General features: G+C 37.3%; 1 protein-coding gene across 4 annotated transcripts in view; it reads left to right on the forward strand.

The window, feature by feature from the left end:
• The window catches only part of GABRB3 (gamma-aminobutyric acid type A receptor subunit beta3), a 543,595-nt gene that overhangs the window by 261,683 nt on the left and 263,147 nt on the right, over positions 1-18,765 (forward strand). The window contains exons 1-3 of one of the 4 annotated variants that reach the window (XM_039341828.1): positions 13,344-13,656; positions 13,946-14,037; positions 14,203-14,270. In XM_039341828.1, the coding sequence (XP_039197762.1) occupies positions 13,577-13,656; positions 13,946-14,037; positions 14,203-14,270 (240 nt within the window). In that variant the 5' untranslated portion in view covers positions 13,344-13,576. Of the gene's footprint in view, positions 1-13,343; positions 13,657-13,945; positions 14,038-14,202; positions 14,271-18,765 lie in introns of those variants that run through there. The other 3 variants (XM_039341825.1, XM_039341827.1, XM_039341826.1) reach the window with 3 other exon arrangements.

Here is an 18,765-nt window from a genome sequence, read left to right on the forward strand (position 1 = left end):
AGCAGAGGAGAGAAGGGCTGAGCACATAGTGTAGTAGGTTTTTATACTCCCTCCAGCCTTTTGTTTGGAATAGTTTCCTGTATCTAACTCTCATTCCAAAAAAGATTTCCAGACCTGTTTATATTAATAAATTCTGCCTGTCTCTATTCATAAGTTTATAATCTAGGAAGTACCTACAAAAAGAAAAAGAGATGTATATAGGAACTGGAAATCAGTTCTTAAAATACTTTATGTGGCTTTATGTAATGAATAGCTCTGTACAGTTCAAAGATACAAAGAGCCTAATACAGATGTCCTTTCAGCAGAGCTGAAAAAAAGTTGTATTTTCCATTTCATCTTCCTCTTCATATCCAGCACCTTTTTGCTTAAAATATGAGCTGTTTATCTTCCATGAGCAAACATATTGTTTTGTCTCATAAAAGAAAGCCCTGATTGGTGAATAGAATAGTTGTGAATAGAACATAGAGAAAAAGGGTTAACGCCTATCCTTTTCTTCACCCACCTTTCTGCCACTTTTTTTTACTTCAAACTAAAAATGTGTTTAATATGTCAAGGAAAGAAAGAAGCACACCAGTACATATTGTTTCTTGCTTAGTACTCAAAATGATCCATTTAAAAAAATAAGTAATCCAAATGTATGGCTATTTATAGAAGATGACATTTTCTTTCTTGAAGGCTCCTCCCTGACTAATAAGGACACATCCAGTTGCTTGTAAAATATAGGGCACCTAAAGAATTAAAATATCTGTGTGTGTGTGTGTGTGTGTGTGTGTGTGTGAGAGAGAGAGAGAGAGAGAGAGAGAGAGAGAGAGAGAGAGAGAGAGGAGAATGTGTTGGCTCTAATTACATATGTCTTTTATTTGTGCCACAAACTGCATATTCAGGCACTGCTTTACAGCAATATTCCATGTAGTGTTCTATGTATTTATGCCTTGATATTTGAACTGTCCTACCATGCATTCAATAGGTAGCCTGCAGTGGAAACTTTCATGTGCACAATCATAAGATAATCAGTGACAATTATGTAAATCATTAATTTTAAAACTCTGAGAAGCAAACAAAATGCTTGTCAATAAGCATGACATTACCATAAACAACAAAGATGTGAAATAATGAAATACAGATTTAATCCTGGTCAACAGTACTATAAAAAAGAGCTGATGAAGTTGGGCCAACTTGTCAATTGCAGTATGGACTCTCTCACTCATACTTAATTTTATTTTGCAAGACTTGTGATATATCAGATTTACCACAAGTTAAAAAAATAATAAATTGTGATTTGCCGTGCTTTTAAAGTGATCTGCCAGAAATTCTCTTAACCCACATGGTAGGTTTACTCCATTTTCTCAGCCTATACATCAGTACTAAAAAGTAGTCTGAATTCTTAGGATTTCAGAGTAGATGAATGAGTGGGTATCAGATTTGTCTAAGTCCCTTCCAATTTAACCATAATACAAAAAGTAGCATTCACAAAGCAATTTCTGATAAACTCAGATTGATTTAAAAATGAACAGAATCACACGTCTTAAAGGAAATGACAAACATGTGGAAATGATCCTCACTTAAAAGGATTGCATGTGGCTTTCATTTCTTACAATATCAATTCCTGTCATCATGATAAATAAATTGTACAAATGCATGCCATGCTGTCAACTATTTATCTCATTATGGCAGACATGAAGAATTATCTGGACCATATGCTTAGCCATCCTGCAGAGCTTTGTGAACTGTTCTTTCTATAGACCCTAACATAGACTCTCTCTTCTAAAGCCATATATCTGTCTCTCCACTTCTTTTTTTACAGTACAGTCCTGAGCCATTGCCCCTTCTCCCAAACTAGAGTTCCAACTCTGCATCCTTGGGGGGGGGGGGGAAGCTTTCATCACACATCAGCAAAGATCAGAATTTTCCCCAATCCACAAGGCTTTAAAACAAGCTTTGACAACAAAGTTTTTCTAACAGTCGATGCTGTTTTAGTTCTTCATTGTCATTCTGGGAGAATCTTTAAGATATTGTTGCTAGAAAATGAAGAGTTAAACTTTGCCTTTCAACAGAATAATTCCTCCTGTTGTCTTCACTGATTTAGTGGAAATTTTAAAGCTTCATTGCTATGCATCTCTATGCAGCGATTGTCATTCAGTTTTTTTTTCTTATGTTCAATCCTGTCTGATTCTCAAAGATTGCCTGCATAAATCCCTGCAGATTTCTTGGCAACTTTTATCAGTTGTCATTGCCTCCTTCTTAGGGCTGAGAGAAAGTGACTGGCACAAGGTCACTCAGTTGGCTTTGTGCCCAAGGAGGGACTAGAATTGTTGGTCTCCAGAGCACTAATTGCTATACTAGTATACTCCTTTTGTCAATACGCAACCACAATACCCTAAGGTTTAATAATTAAACTGATAAACTAGGATCACCACATATTTACTTAAAATATTTGATTTTGTTTTTTAAGACATTTTGGGCAATAAATCTCTTCAAGTATAGACATTTCTATGTATTTCTTTCTTTCCTCCTATGTTCAAACCCTACTCCCCACCTTCTATTGCTCTTAGAACTTAAAGTAGCCACCATTGTTATCAATGAAAAATGTTTCTAGTTGTAGTATGTTTGGGTGTGTGAGTAAATTAATGAAGGAATATAGCACAAATGCCTCTCTGCATAGAAAATATTAAGGTAGGACATATATTCATGGTCAGTTATCCCCATCCGCCTTGCTCACTTCTACTGATCATGAGACAGAAGCAACCTGATATCAATTAGCCTTGATTTGAAATAATTCCTTGTAAGTATAAGAGACATTGATTCTTCCTAGTCTGGTTTCCTCTCCTATGTCTTGTTCTACAATTATAATCATCTTTAGCTAGTACTGTCATTGTCCATATTGTTTAGAAATTATGAGATGAGCAGTCAAACACATCTTAGATGAGATAGCATACTGTACATTATTATGTATTCTGGTTAAAGTTGCAGACACTATGAGAAATTTGTATGCAAGAATCACTAAATTATGGAACTCTGGAATAATCTTACCAACAGAGTATTAGTCTTACTTGTACTGAATTGACTGAAAGTGAGATATTCAGTGACATCTTTTATTTACTTTTAACTTCACAAAATTTCTTCTTCCTTCTTTGTTTTAGTCTTTCTGTCATAGAAGTCACATTTATTCACTACAATAGTTTGTAATTGAACCATAGTGTTATTTTTTGCAAAATTCTCAATGCAGTTAAATTAGATTATTACATGGATATTAAAGAAAAAACTGATCTATACAAATAGATGTTGTTAACTCTGGGTTTTATATTATTTCAACTCTGAAGAATATAAGATTGAATAATATGGAACACTACAGCAAATAAATAATAAAATTCCCTTTTAATATCTGAAAAGATCAAGTTGCTGTTTAAACTGAAACAAATTAAGACATAATCCAAAGAATGAATAGTCTATACTAGACAGTCCAAAGAATATATTTTTTTTAATTGCTTGTCTGAGCATTATGAGAAATTTTATGTGTGTAACTTAAAAATTCTGGGCTTGTTTATTCTTGCCTACTTGGCTAATTTATCTATTTATCAAAATACTTAATTAGGGAGAGTGACAAATGTTATTTCTTCAGTCATTCTTGGTGTCTAACTCTTACACCCATACATCATTATCAGGAAGACCATTTTCTAACTAACCTGCTTTTTGTATTTATATCAATATCTCTGCTTTGCCAGATCTTATTCATGTTAACCATTATAGCGTGGCCTAAGGTTATCCTACATTTGGTTTCAGGAGTAGAACTGCCATCGTGAACAATTTTTGATACAAGGCAAATGAACTAATTCAATTTCCTCTTTGTTGATTTTATACAACTCATGTCCATCTGCAGCTGTTGTCATTATCTTTGTTTTCCTGATAAGACTCAATCCTACTTTTTCACTTTTGTCCTTGATTTTCCAGATCATTTTTTCAAGGTGATCCTTATTTTCAGCCAATAGCATTATATCATTTGTGTACCTCAAATTATTTATGGTTCTTCCCCCAATCTTCACTCCAACATCAGGCAATTACAATTCTAATTTCCACATGATCATTTCAGCATATAGATTGAACAAAAATTGTGATAAAATACTGTACATATCTGTCTAACTCTCTTACAGATCCTGAACCAATCTGTGTTACCAGAGAGTGTTCTCATTTTTGCCTCCTAATCAGTGTATAGTGATTTGATAAGTCTGATCAAGTGGGTGGTGATACCAAGTTGATGCAACGTCATTCATAGTTTATTGCGTTCTTCACAGTCAAAAGCTTTGATTATGGTTTGCATGAGAAACCAATGCAATTGTGGAATAGTTGGAGCGGTCTCTGGCATTGCCTTTCTTTTCTAATGGGATAAAAACAGATCTTTTTCAGTCCTGAGGCCATTGACATGAAGACCATATCTCTTCCACAGGGCAGTGATAATATTAACTGGCACTGGTTTTAGTAATTCCACAGGTATTACATCAACACCTGGGACTTTCCAGTTCAGCAATTTCTTCATGACCCATTCTATTTCTTCTGTCAAGATGTTTGGTTCTTTATTAGTTTGGTTATTGTCATTGTCATCCTGATAATAAGTCAAACTTCTATAAGTCCTTCTGTATATTCTTTCCACCTATTCTTGATCTTCTGCTAGTCACTTAGTACATCCCCACTGTAGTGTTTAATAGATCCTTGCTGTGCTGAAAAGCTGGATCACATCATTTTCATTATAACAAACATGACTTTAGTTTGTCCCTTCCTGTTAGCTTCTTCCAGATGTTGACATTGCTCCTCCCACTTCCACTGTCTTTCCTGGCTTCATGTTGGAAAATTGCATTAAGCTTTTTAACCCTTATTACCTTTGGCTCTGGCCACCCTTTGCTGGTCAGCTATTTTGATGATGTCACACTTACTGTATTTGTTCTCTTTGGTTTTTGGCATGACACATGCTTTCCAGCAATTTCCATGATTTTATCTTGGATCTCTCACCACTGTTAATTTGGATCTTTCCCTTCTAGATTGGTTCAAACCTATTAACTTCTATGGCATACATAGGTGAGATATTGTTCACATTGAATTTTAGAGGAATAATATCTTTTTTCACTTTGCACAGTTTGAGCCACTAATAGCTTATGGTCTGCACTACAATCAGCACCAGGAAGTATCTTAACAGATGCAACTGAACCTTTCCAGCATTGTTGGCATAAACTGAAGTCTATCTGATTTCAATGTTGTTAATTTGGTGCTGTCCATGTGCACAAATGTTGTTTGTGTTGAATAAACTATGTGTTCATTATGCTGAGATGATTTCTTGGCAAAAATGCACTAGGCAATTTGGTCAATTCAAATCAGGCTCTAGAATAGATTTAAATTTGTTCCAATGTAATATTACACTTTTTATAGAATTATGTACCAAGGGTTTGCCGAATAGTCCATTTAAGTGACAGCTATAGGCAGGGGTAATTGTTATTTTATTTAAAGCTTATAGTTTTACCCCATATTTTAAATCAAAGATTATAGAAAAATCCCACACCTTTTACTAATAGGATAATGTGTTTGATACATTTTTAATATATTTTTATTTTAATATTTTATTGTAACGCATGAAGTGATATTGTAGTGTTGCAAGCCACATTGACTAGGCATTAGAATGGTGGGCTAACATTTAAATGTAGTATATTTACAAATTAAATTAAAATTTAAAATTTTCTATCTCGTTCATTGAAACCACATTTATTCATCTCCTCCATTGAAACAGAAGGATTTTAGCTAAAACCTGAACAACAATAACAACAACAAAGAACAAATAGGAAGGACAGAGGCAGCAACATCACTGATTTCCAAGCTCTTAAGAAAACCAGTTACACAATCTTACTATGGTTCAGTCTTAACTAAAGAAAAAGCACCTATACTGGATAGCTATATTGGCTACTGCCATCACTAATGTACCTTATCTCCATTTGCAAATAGGTTAAAGTAATGCAAAAATGAAGTTTTTAAATATTAGATTAAATCCTGGGGTATAAAAGAAAGGGAAGTCAAAGACTTAAGACAGAATGCAACTTTGACTGAAATTCTAGGAAACATTATGGAGGTTTCTTCTAGCTTAACTTGTACCATGATAAAAATATGAGCAGTCTTACATGATTTTATACAAAAGTGATTCTATTATATTCAGTTGGGTTTGGTTTCAAATCACTGTTTATAGGATCTGATTTATTGCTGACAATGTTTATCAGGACTTATAAGAGGTAACAAGTTGGTGTGTACTTGAAAGTAAGATTTCATGCCATGGTTGGTGTTGAGTCCGTGGCGAAAAGCAGACGCGAGAAGCAGTTGTAGTTCTCAGGTTTCCTTTTATTCTGTGTTCAGCTTACAAGTGAAGGCTTCAGCAACGCCCAAAAGCTCCTAGCCTCTTATATAGGCAGTTCCCGGGTCACTGTGTTACTTTTCCCGCGCCAGCACCCGCACATGCGCACAGGCGCTGGCGACAGCCTGTCTGGTCCCGGGCAGCTTGCACCTGCCCGGGACTGCCTGCAAACGCCCCGAGCCCGTTTGCAAGGCTCGGGACATAACAGTTGGTTTCTAATATTTCACTTTCTTTCAACATACAATTATCTGCCCAAAGACTTTTTAATTCATGTATCATTTGTAAAGTGTTAACAAGGAAATAAAAATCTAAAGAAAAAAAACAAATATTCAATATCCATAATCAATTAATTTTTTCCTCACACAGATTTCCAGCAAACAGACATCTTGTAAGAATGCTAAATGGGGAAATAATCTTAATTGGATAAATATAATGGATTTCTCCTTCATGGATTACTGCCTTCTCATGGTGAAGGGGCTTGCGTAACTCAATGAATCTATGAGCTATGCCATGCAGGGCCACCCAAGAAGGACAGGTCATAGCAGAGAGTTCTGACAAAATGTGATCCACTGGAGAAGGAAATGGCAACCCACTCCAGTATCTTTGCCATGAAAAGCCCATGGACAGTACCAAAAGGCAAAAAATATGATGCTTGAAGATGAGCTCCTCAGGTTGGAAGGTGGGGAAGAGCAGAGGGCTAGTACTAGTAGTGCCAGAAAGAGTGAAGCGACTGGGCCAAAGCCGAAAGGATGCTCAGCTATGGATGCATCTGGTGGTAAAAGGAAAGTCCGATGCTGTAAAGATCTTTTCTCCATAGGAACCTGGAATGTAAGATCCATGAATCAAGGCAAACTGGACATGGTCAAACAAGAGATGACAAGACTGAACATTGACATCTTAGGAATCAGTGAACTAAAATGGACAGGAATGGGCGAATTTAATTCAAAGGACCATCAGGTATACTATTGCGGGCAAGAATCCCTCAGAAGAAATGGAGTAGCCTTCATAGTCAATAAAAGAGTAGGAAAAGCAATACTGGGATACAATCCCCAAAATGACAGAATGATCTCAATGCAAATCTAAGGCAAACCATTCAATATCACAGTAATCCAAGTCTATGCCCCAACCACTGATGCTGAAGAGGATGAAATTGACCAGTTCTATGAAGCCCTACAGCACCTTATAGAATCAATACCAAAAAATGATGTCCTTATCATCATGGGAGATTGGAATGCTAAAGTAGGAAGCCAAAAGATAACTGGAATAACAGGTAAGTTTGGCCTTGGAGTACAAAATGAAGCAGGGCACAGGCTGATAGAATTTTGTCAAGAGAATACCATAGTCATAGCAAACACTGTTTTCCAATAACCCAAGAGACAGCTCTACACATGGAATATCACCAGTCAACACAGAAATCAGATTGACTATGTGCTCTGCAGCCAAAGATGGAGAAGCTCTATACAGTCAGTAAAAACAAGACCAGGAACTGACTGTGGCTCAGATCATGAGCTTCTCACTGCAAAATTTAGGCTTAAATTGAAGAAAGTAGGGAAAAGCACTAGGCCACTCAGGTATGAACTAAATCATATCCCTGATGAATACACAGTAGAGGTGACAAATAGATTTAAGGAATTAGATCTGATAGATAGAGTGCCTGAAGAACTATGGATGGAGTTTTGCAACATTGTACAAGAGGTAGCAACTAAAACCATCCCCCCCAAAAAAGAAATGCAAGAAAGCAAAATGGCTGTCTGAGGAAGCTTTGCAAATAGCTGAGGAAAGAAGGGAAGCGAAAGACAAGGGAGAAGGAGAAAGATACACCCAGTTGAATGCAGAATTCCAGATAATAGCTAAAAGAGATAAGAATGCAAAGAAATAGAAGAAAACAATAGAATAGGGAGAACCAGAGATCTCTTCAAGAAAATTGGAGATATGAAGGGAACGTTTCATGCAAAGATGGGCATGATAAAGGACCAAAATGGCAGGCACCTAACAGAGGCAGAAGAGATTAAGAAGAGGTAGCAAAATTACACAAAAGAACTATACAAGAATGACTTTAACCATGATGGGGTGGTCACTGACCACGGGCCAGACATCCTACAATGTGAAGTGAAATGGGCCTTAGGAAAGCTGAGTAATAACAAAGTTAGTGGAGGTGACAGTATTCCAGTTGAGCTATTCAAAATCTTAAAAGACGATGCAGTAAAAGTACTACACTCAATTTGCCAGCAAATTTGGAAAACTCAACAGTGGCCACAGTATTGGAAAAGATCAGTTTACATTCCAATTCCAAAGAAAGGCAATGCCAAAGAATGTTCAAACTATCCCACCATTGCACTCATTTCACATGCAAGTAAAGTTATGCTTCAAATCCTACAAATCCTAGACTCCGGCAATATGTGGATTGAGAAATTCCAGAACTACAGGGAGGATTTTGAAGAGGCAGAGGAACTAGAGATCAAATTGCCAACATATGCTGGATCATGGAGAAAGCTAGGGAGTTCCAGAAAAACATCTATTTCTGCTTCATTGACTATGCTAAAGCCTTTGATTGTGTGGATGACAACAAATTGTGGCAAGTTCTTAAAGAGATAGGAGTACCAGACCATCTTATTTGTCTCTTGAGAAACCTAGATGCAGGTCAAGAAGCAACAGTGGGAACTGGACATGGAACCACTCATTGATTCAAAATTGGGAAAGGAGTCCAGCAAGGCTGTATTCTGTCACCCTGCTTATTTAACTTATATGCAGAGCACATCATGAGAAAGGCAGGGCTAGATGAATCAAAAGTTGGAATTAAGATTGCTGGGAGAAATATCAACAACCTAAGATATACAGATGATACCACTCTAATGGTAGAAAGTGAAGAGGAACTAAAGAGCCTCTTGATGTGGATGAAGAAGGAGAGTGCAAAAGTTGGCTTGAAATTCAACATTAAGAAAACCAAGATCATGGTATCCAGTCCTCTCAATTCCTGGCAAATAGATGGGGAAGAAATGGAGGTAGTGACAGATTTTATCTTCCTGGGCTCCACGATCACCACAGACGGGGACTGCAGCCAAGAAATTAAAAGACGCTTGCTCCTGAGGAGGAAAGCTATGGCAAATCTAGACAGAATACTAAAAAGCAGACACATCACCCTGCCAACAAAAGTATGTACAGTCAAGGCCATGGTTTTCCCAGTTGCACTGTATGGCTGTGAAAGTTGGACCATAAGAAAGGTTGAGTGCAAAAGAATTGAGGCCTTTGAACTATGGTGCTGGAGAAGACTCCTGGACTTCTCCCCTTGACTGTAAGGCAATCAATCCGGTCAGTCCTAGAGGAGATCAATCCTGTCTGCTCTTTAGAAGGCCAGATCCTGAAGCTGAGACTCAAGTACTAATGAGAAGGTAGGACTCACTGGAGAAAAGCCTAATGCTGGGAAAGATTGAGGGCAGTAGAAGAAGGGGACGACAGAGAATGAGGTGGCTGGATGGAGTAACTGAAGCAGTGGGTGTGAGCTTAAATGGACTCCAGAAGATGGTAGAGGACAGGAAGGCCTGGAAGAATGTTGTCCATAGGGTTGTGATGGGTCAGACACGACTTTGCAACTAACAATAACAACAACAACGGATTTTACACATTTAACCTAAGTGTTGATTTGCTCACACCTTACATTGCCTTCCAATTTGTCTATATAGGACATTAGTGAAAAACACAGTGCTTGATTATGTGCATCTCTTTAACACAATCTCATACTTTCTTTTAAAAATACTTCACTTAAGAAAACATAAATTATAAATTTCAAAAAGAATTTGAATGCACATAAAGGCAAAAGGAGACCTGGGCAGCTTCTTGTTCTTTTAAGAAAGAAATATGACTAACATATTGATAGCGTTACCTTGCATAAACACTCCGCCCTACTACCCACACACACATACACACACACACACAGAGGTGGGGGGAGAGTGTTAAGCAATATGAGATGATAGTTTTTCATTGCACAAGTTAGTGCTTATGAAGCATATATAAAAATACATCCTATTGTTTCCTGAATCTCCTACCATTTAGCTTTTATTGTATGATCCTATTTCTACTGAAAGGGGAAAACTTTCCTTTTCCATTTTTCTGCATCACATATCTTTTCATTCCTGTTTTCCTTATTTATTTTTTTTGTCTATCTTTTTCTGCCCTAGCCCCATTTCTAATACACACTTTTCTAGATGTACAATATGTGGATGATTGCATCAGTGAAGCCAGGATAGTCAATTCTGAACTGAGCCTAAACCATACAGATAAGCTCTTTGTCTGGGCTGTCACTGAGAAAGAAATGCTTGAGTATTTTGTATTTGAGTAGCCAAATACTGTATCTTAGGTTATCTTTGAGTTGATGAATATTCCATGAATTATCCAGTGTGATATTCATTTTCTCTATCTCTTAGCCCTGAACATACTCACGATTCTAATCTTTAGACTAAGGTGTAAATCTACCTTCCTAGCCTCCCCTTTCTGAAAAGCACTTATATTTTTCCTCACGCACTGGGATAAGGTGAGATTGACAGAGGACTTATGTCTGCATGTGAAAGTTTAATTTTGGTGCCAGGTTTTAATGTTTGTGGTTTTAATAGATATATGTATGTATTAATGGTATATCAATATTCTTTTAACTGCTCTTTGGGAACTGCCCAGAGTTCAATGTAAGATATGCAGCTACATAAATATTTTAAATAAATAAATAAATAAATATAGAATGCTGCCAATGATAATTTTTGTTCTGATACATGATTTTCCAACTAGATTTAGTTGTAGACAGTTATGTCTCCAGGTCTGCATTTCCAGTCATGATAGCACATTATCCAGAATGTGTTCCTCCATTTAAAAAATCTCCTTCATGAATTGTATCCTTTAAAAAAAAGCTTCATATGAATAAATAGGCCATAAGACATTACTCCAAAGTCATGTGTCTTTCCATTTCTGCCACTTAGTCACAGAGTATGGAGATCTCTGGAGAAAACCTGCATAGAGACATCAATAGACTTCCTATGGTTGATATTTAGTTCAGTGCAGGAATAGCATCCTTCCACTCATAATTCATGAAAATGACTTCACTGGCAATTCATTTTAATTTACTTCTCAAAATTAGATGTTGTGCCAAAAGAAAAGTAAAGTTTAAAACTTTTCAGGAGATTTAGAAAAGATAGCTTCCTAAATAACTAGAAGGTTAATTAAAGATAAGGGCATGGAGGAGCAGAGTTTTTGTCAGAGGCTATAAGAAATAAGAAATTGTAAGAAATTTCTAAACTCTTTTAGAGTTTAGTAAGGCAGAAGAAAGAACTGGCACTTAATCAGGAAGTACATAAGTGTTTGTGTCTAGGTTTTGCTGTTTCTAGAATTTGGGTGTTGCTGCTAGGTTGATATGACATCTCTGTGCTTCTAGCTATTTCTTTTTCCCAAATCCCCCAAAAAAGTTGGAAAATAATTTGTGATTACATTCAACGTAATACAAGGAACAAAATGCAAAGCATAATTGGCCTGCTCTTAGCTACTTCAACTTTTAGAGAGAAACAAAAGAATTTCATCTCTTCCTCACTTAGCACCAAAAGGAAATAAAATAAATTGCTTATATTTCCCAATCCCTCCTGTATATATATTTCTATTCAAGTATATTTCATTTGACTACTACTAATAAATTCCAAAACATTCCTATAAAGAGGAACTGCAAAGTCATCAAGCTACCTGCCAGAGCAGCTAATGCCCCTGGACTAGTCCACTAAGAGAGTTTTTACCCTTAGGAAACAGTCACAGTGCTGCAATTCAATAGTACTCTAGGACTAGGTCATCTTTAAGAGAATCAGTGCCATAGAGTATCCAGATGTTGACTGGATGCTGCCAACATCATTTCTGGAAGGTGGAGGAAAGAAAAAACTCTGGGATTTAGAAACCAAGCGTGATTGCTGATTTATGGTGGGTATTTTGTGAAGTGATTGAGCTGCAAAAAATAAGATAAGCACATACCTGTTAGGAATGAAGAAATCACAACAGATGTTAATACAGTTTATTAAGGACATGGAAAGAAATCACAGATGATAAAGTTTATTAGAAAGAGCAAGTTTATAACTATTTGCAGACTCATTATGTAACGGAAAGAAAATTTATCAGTTTTTAATTATTATTTTTCAGGATCCAGCCATGGTGGATTTTTTTTTTTATGTTTAACTTATTTGATGTTTGGATCATTTTTTTTCTTTTACATTTTTGTCCACATTTTTTGTTGTTGATGCTACTGTTGAACGTGTTTTATTGTTTTTTCCTGTTTTGCATTTTATTCCATTGATAAAACATAATAAATATATATTTTAAAAAAGAAAGAAAGAGCAAGAGCAGGTACCCTAGTCCGTGAACTAAGAACTTCAGCGGGACTTACGAGATGCCCTGGATTGCTCGGAGTCAGCACAGCAGGCCAGGGTTAGCCAGGCCGGTCTCTTAAGCCCCGCACCCAGTGCCCCCCCCCGCCCCGGCGGGAGCGGCTGGTACCGGCCCTCTTCCACTCTCAAGGCTTAGGAACAGTTTCACCTGTGGTTTTTGTTCCCCACGGCCGCGGCTCGCTTAACCTCTCAAGCGGGAATCGCCACCAGCCTTTCCCGCCCCCACGGCCCCTCGCCGGCTTCGCTCTCTAGCGCCCACAGATTGGTTTCGTCGCCAACTGCCGCCTCAGTGGAGGCAGCAAAGCGGCACCGGCGAGGGGCCGTGGGGGCGGGGAAGGCTGGTGGCGATTCCCGCTTGAGAGATGGAGGTGGGCGCAATCGGGACAAAGCGTCCGGGCGAAACGGCTCGTGGGTGCCTCCGTGGCAACCCATGGATGCCGTCACCGGCCGGCAGAACTCTCCTTGGGGGAAAAGGAGAAGGACGAGGAGGAACCCCTCGAAGCCCGCAGCCGCATCTCGCCGGTGCCTTGAACAGCAAATCTGAGCCGCGGCGCGACGCGGCAGGCGGCCGGGTGGGGTCCTGTTAGAGCAGGCGCGCGCGCGCGGGGAGAAGTGGGAGGAGAAGCCTTCCTCAGCTTTTCCTCAGGAGCTTTGCTGCGCTACCGGCAGGGGGGACGTGCCGAAGGAGGGGAAAGGGGACGCTCGCCTCCGCCTCTTCCTCAGCGGCTCTCGGGCAGCCGGAACCGCACGCGGCGGCGGCGGCGGCGGCAAGGGAGCCCGGAGAGGAGGGATGTGGGGCTTTGGGGGAGGCAGGCTCTTCGGCTTCTTCTCCGCTCCCGTCCTGGTGGCCGTGGTCTGTTGCGCCCAGAGGTAGGAGCAGCGGCTGGCGGGGAGGAGGGAGAGGAAGGCTGCGCCTCGCTGAGGAAAAGAACTGACCAAAGCTTTCCTACAACCTCTGTCCCTTCCTCACTCCTCCTGCTTCGCTGTCTCTGCCTCCTTTCGACTTCTTTTTCCTCACCTTTTGTTGTCCCGGCCGGCCCATCCCGTTACTTCACTTTCCTTATCCCTCTGCTGTCTCTTCCGACTTCTCTGATACCCTCGCTCATGTCCGCCTCTCCTGCCTCCCTGCCCGCTTTCCCTCAAACTCCTTCTTCCACAGTGTGAACGATCCTGGGAACATGTCCTTCGTGAAAGAAACTGTGGATAAATTGTTGAAAGGCTACGACATTCGCCTCAGACCGGATTTTGGAGGTGAGAGGCCTTGGGGAGGCACCCCTAACCCTCCCTTAGGCGTTCTTGGTATGAGTTAAATGGGTTGGGGGTGGGGGTTCTGCCGAGGAAGATGAAAGCCCCCCAACCCCTAGGCGCCAGGCAACTGTATGTCGAAATGACGCCTCCGTCTGTTTCTTCATTAAGGCCCCCCAGTGAATGTCGGGATGAACATAGATATTGCCAGTATCGACATGGTCTCTGAAGTCAACATGGTGAGTAGACCTCTAATTATTTCCACCTGAAAATGAGAGTGTTGCCTCAAATGGATGGATTTTTATCTGATTTTGAATTTTGTCTTGGTAGCTTGTGGAATGCTTTTTTATTATTTGTGGGGGCTGAAACAGATTGAACAAGGGGCCCTTTTGGTAGAGAGATAAAGAGCTTTTAGCAAAACATCTCCATTGTATCTCCTTCAGTGGTTGGAAAGTTTGTGCATGGGTTTAAAGCAAACCAGGTCAATAGATAACATGAGGTTTACTAGTCCCTTGACTGCAATCTAGTGTACTATTCCCTTGATAGTTTTAGATGCTACATTTCCTCTGTTGAGACAGACCTTTTCTTGATTTGGGAAGTTATAATGCAGCAAAATCAAGTGTAATGGCTGGCTTGGGTGTGCCATATGCAGTTAGCTTTTGGATGGCAGCAGAATGGACTGCATGGTGAAGCTACTGAAGGGAATATAGCCAGTTTTTAGAGTGCTGTCTCAGGTGCTGAAAAGGAACTTCAGTTGCTTAGACGCATCTGTTAGTTGGGCATGCAGATGTCATTACAGACAGAGTTCTAGTGCTTGTATTGATGTGAAAGGTTTGCATAAAAAGCCACTCTCCCCTCTAATGAAGATTGCTAGCATATAGTTAACTTGGTTAGCAGTTTAATTGTACTTCACTTTTATTTTGTCATGTACATAAGCATATATACGCCTACTTGAAATCAAGTTGCAGTGATTTCAATAGGTCTTTAGCATTGGATAAGTTTTTATCACTTATTTGAAACAAAAATTGTATTAGAAGTTTTATTTTACTAACAATTTATTTTACTATCAATAGGAACAATTTTCCGTCCGTGTGTGTGTGTGTGTTTGTGTGTGTGTGTAAGGGGAAATGGGATATGCATAAAACAATCTATTAATTGCACTGTACACCCTTAAGGTACAACTTTAAATTATTAATAGTGAGTCTAAACTGGTTTAGAAAATAATATCACAATGCATTTTACTTTGTTTACTTTGTTTAATTCTTATTTTATATACTCATTATATAAAATACTATACCTCCCAGGACTGGAAATAATACAAATAGAAATAAATGTTCTTTCTCCTTTACATGCACAATTTTCAAAAATAAATAGAATATTCAGAAATTTAAAATATTTCAAGAAACATAATGCACAGTCTGTTATAAAACTGGATTAAATTATTATTTTTTCTATTACTTAACATTTATATAAATAATAGTTATAGTAGTAGTTGTTGTTGATAGACTCTGTGCTCCAAAAGTATACATTACATTTCAAAATTTGTCTGAAAACTTATAAAGGTATATTTTGTGGAAAGGAAACATGCTAAACATGTCAGCCCATTACTGGTCATTAAGTAAAGAAAGGCAGGTGATTGATGTATTATATGTACCTTTTAAGACCTTAAATGATTTGTGATCTTAAGAGCCTGAAGTTTAATAACAAAGTTTAAATTTCTGTGTCTCCATGATTCTTAATGACACATTACATGTGAAGTAAAATAAGCCGTTTTTTTCTTATTTAACTAACAATGATTTTTAATAAGAGATCAAGCCATTGTTTTGGGATGGGATAAGCACTAGGAGTCAGAATCACTCAATTGTTCTTCTTGTCCCTCTAGTCATTATTCCTCTGCAAGAACAGCCTATTCCACTAATTTTAATGGAGTTATTTCTACTTAAATATGTATAAACAACAACCTAAAGTTCTAATAACTTGCCTATTTTATTTTATTCTGAAAAAAACATTAGTGTATATCTTAAGTTATATTTATTTAAAATATTGGGAAAGCACATATCGAAATAATCCAGTTCAGTGATATTGGAGTACATAAAACATTTTGCTACAATTCAAATTTTTTAAAAAATATTTTATACTTTTAACTGCTTTCATAGCAGAGAATAGCACTATCTTAGTACACATTTTACTACATTGTATTTATTATGATAATGTAACTCAGAAGTAAAAAATAATAATTAAGGGAAAGAAAATAGTTAATAGTAGAAGAAGTACTTAGATTTTCCTAACAACAACAAATATTTCATGAAAATGCTTTCCCAAAAGTTTTCCCTCCCTAGGTTCTGGTGATGGCTAGAAAAATAATTAAAGCCTGCTGTGGAATTAGGTAAAAATTGATGTGTAGCAAAGTTAAATGTTATCTTCTGCTACTGACTCTTGTGTAAGTGTCACCAACCTTTTGATTAGCCTTATGAGATTCTGTGTCTCCTTTTCTTAGTCCCATTAGAAAATTTAAAAGGTTTGTTTTTTTAAAAAAAATCTAAATATAATAGTACAATGAAACAGAAGATGAAAATACTGTACATTGTCGCTCTATGGATAAATATACAGCTTTCATTAGATCAAGTTTCATTCTCTCTTAAGATATTTGATCCTTGATTCAATGTTGTTTGCAGATTTACTGGCAAAGGAAAGACTAAGGAATACATTATAACCAGTTCTGGCTAGTATACCAGCTGTGTTCTCTTTTAAAATGTATTATTTTGATTGGCTATGATCAGTTATGTATTAGCCATGTCCAGATTCAGCATGGTGGGACTGACCCTGTAAAGCCTGACCTGAAATGTTAGAGGATCAAAAACAATGTAGCTTGAGTATTCTCTAAGGATGGCTGATAAAACACATTTATTGCATACCACATAATCACAATATATTAAGGGTTTGGTTTTTTTCTCCGCTATTCTTTAGAATATTGGTTCTTACTTTAAAACACTTCTGGAAACTTATATAGCTTAAAGACTATAAGTTTTCTATTAGAGATCCTGATACAGTGTTGTCCATTGTCAGGGTAAGTCAAATGGATAGAACTTTTCAATTGATATACCAATATTATGGAATATTTTCTTTTAAAAATGTGTCTGTTCTCTTACATATGTTTCTTCTTTTGCTGATTGACATGTACTATATGACTATGTATGTATATATTTGAGGGGAACAGAGGGTTTAACTTTTTTTTTCCACTGCTTCTTTGGAAAATATATGTTCTGTTTTCTCTTTTACTTGCTCTAGAGTGCTTATCTTTATTGTTTATTTTTTATTAACTGTTGTTAGCTACTTTACATTAAAAATGCTGAGTAGGAAAATAATAATGACAATAGTGATAGATGTTCTGAGGAAAATATTTGAAAAGTAAGACTTTACTTAAATATACAAACCAGCAGATGGTAATCCATCTTTGATTATGAGTATAATTTTATTAAGCTCACTCATTTACTAAGATATCCTTTCTTCCACATTCTCAGGTTCATGTTTTTTGCAGTGGTCCATACAATATGTATTTTTTTAAAAAGCTAATATCTGGCTCCCTTTAAATATATCAGCTTTCTACTCCACTTATGGGCAAAATTCTCAGATTTCTCATGAAAACAAAAGAGTGCTCAATACATTGGAAAATACTATATGAAAGATAAAGATGTACAAATATGTTTTCAAGGTTTCTGTCTCAATTCTACTTTGTTCCACAGCCTATTGGAAATCTTTATAATGCTATCATTATATTGGTTAGCTGTTAGCTTTATTTTATTTTTACTTTTTTCAGCACTTAGATATGTGGGCATTATGTGCCTCTGAAACTGTTATTTTATTATAATTCCTAATATTCTTGATAGTTAGCATGCTGATTGAAGTGCCTGGGAATTGCAGTGGAAGACCATATCTTGTCTGTTCTTGGTCTACAAAGTTACACAATAGGAGCATTACAACAACTATGCTGAATCAGATTAAAGACCCTGAATGTTTCTAGCATGTTTCTGTTCCATCATGACCAATAAGATACCAGTGTGCCAACAGAACCTGAATGAAATGCACATTTTCACTCATGTTATCCTGAAAGTGATATCAAAATGATATTTAAAATACCCATTTTAAAGAAGGATGCTAATTTGGATGAGTGGCAGAAGCGTATTAATAAATTTATTTGGGGCGGGAAGAAATCAAGGGTAAAGTTTAAGATTTTACAAGATGCTCGAGAGAGAGGTGGACTTAAAGTACCTAATTTGAAATTATATTATGATGCGGCCACTTTAACTTTAGTAAGTGATTGGCTTAATTTAACAAATAGAGATATTCTTGTTCTTGAAGGGTGGGATTGGCATGCATATTTAATTTTTGATAAGAAAGTAGATTTAAGTCACATATTTTAAGATATGCTTTACTTCAAGTTTGGAAAAAATATTATTATAAGTTAAATTATAAAATACCTATTTGGGGGATCCCTGGACAAGCAATCCAGGGGGTTTCTAAGGGGGTGAATTTTGACAACATTTCGTATAAAGAGTTACTTATTTGGTCGGGCACTGATTGGCAATTAAAGTCTTCTGATGTGTTAAGGCAAGAAAATATTTTACAATCGTGGTTTCAATATTTGCAAATCATGCAGAGATGGACTTCGGATAAGAAAATGGGAATTACTTTAGTAGATGAAAATTTGGTAATTCAGATCAAGGATCAGAAATG

The sequence above is a fragment of the Crotalus tigris genome, unplaced genomic scaffold (genome assembly GCF_016545835.1).
Source record: "Crotalus tigris isolate CLP2741 ecotype Arizona unplaced genomic scaffold, ASM1654583v1 scf7180000017772.1543713, whole genome shotgun sequence".
Taxonomy (NCBI): domain Eukaryota; kingdom Metazoa; phylum Chordata; class Lepidosauria; order Squamata; family Viperidae; genus Crotalus; species Crotalus tigris.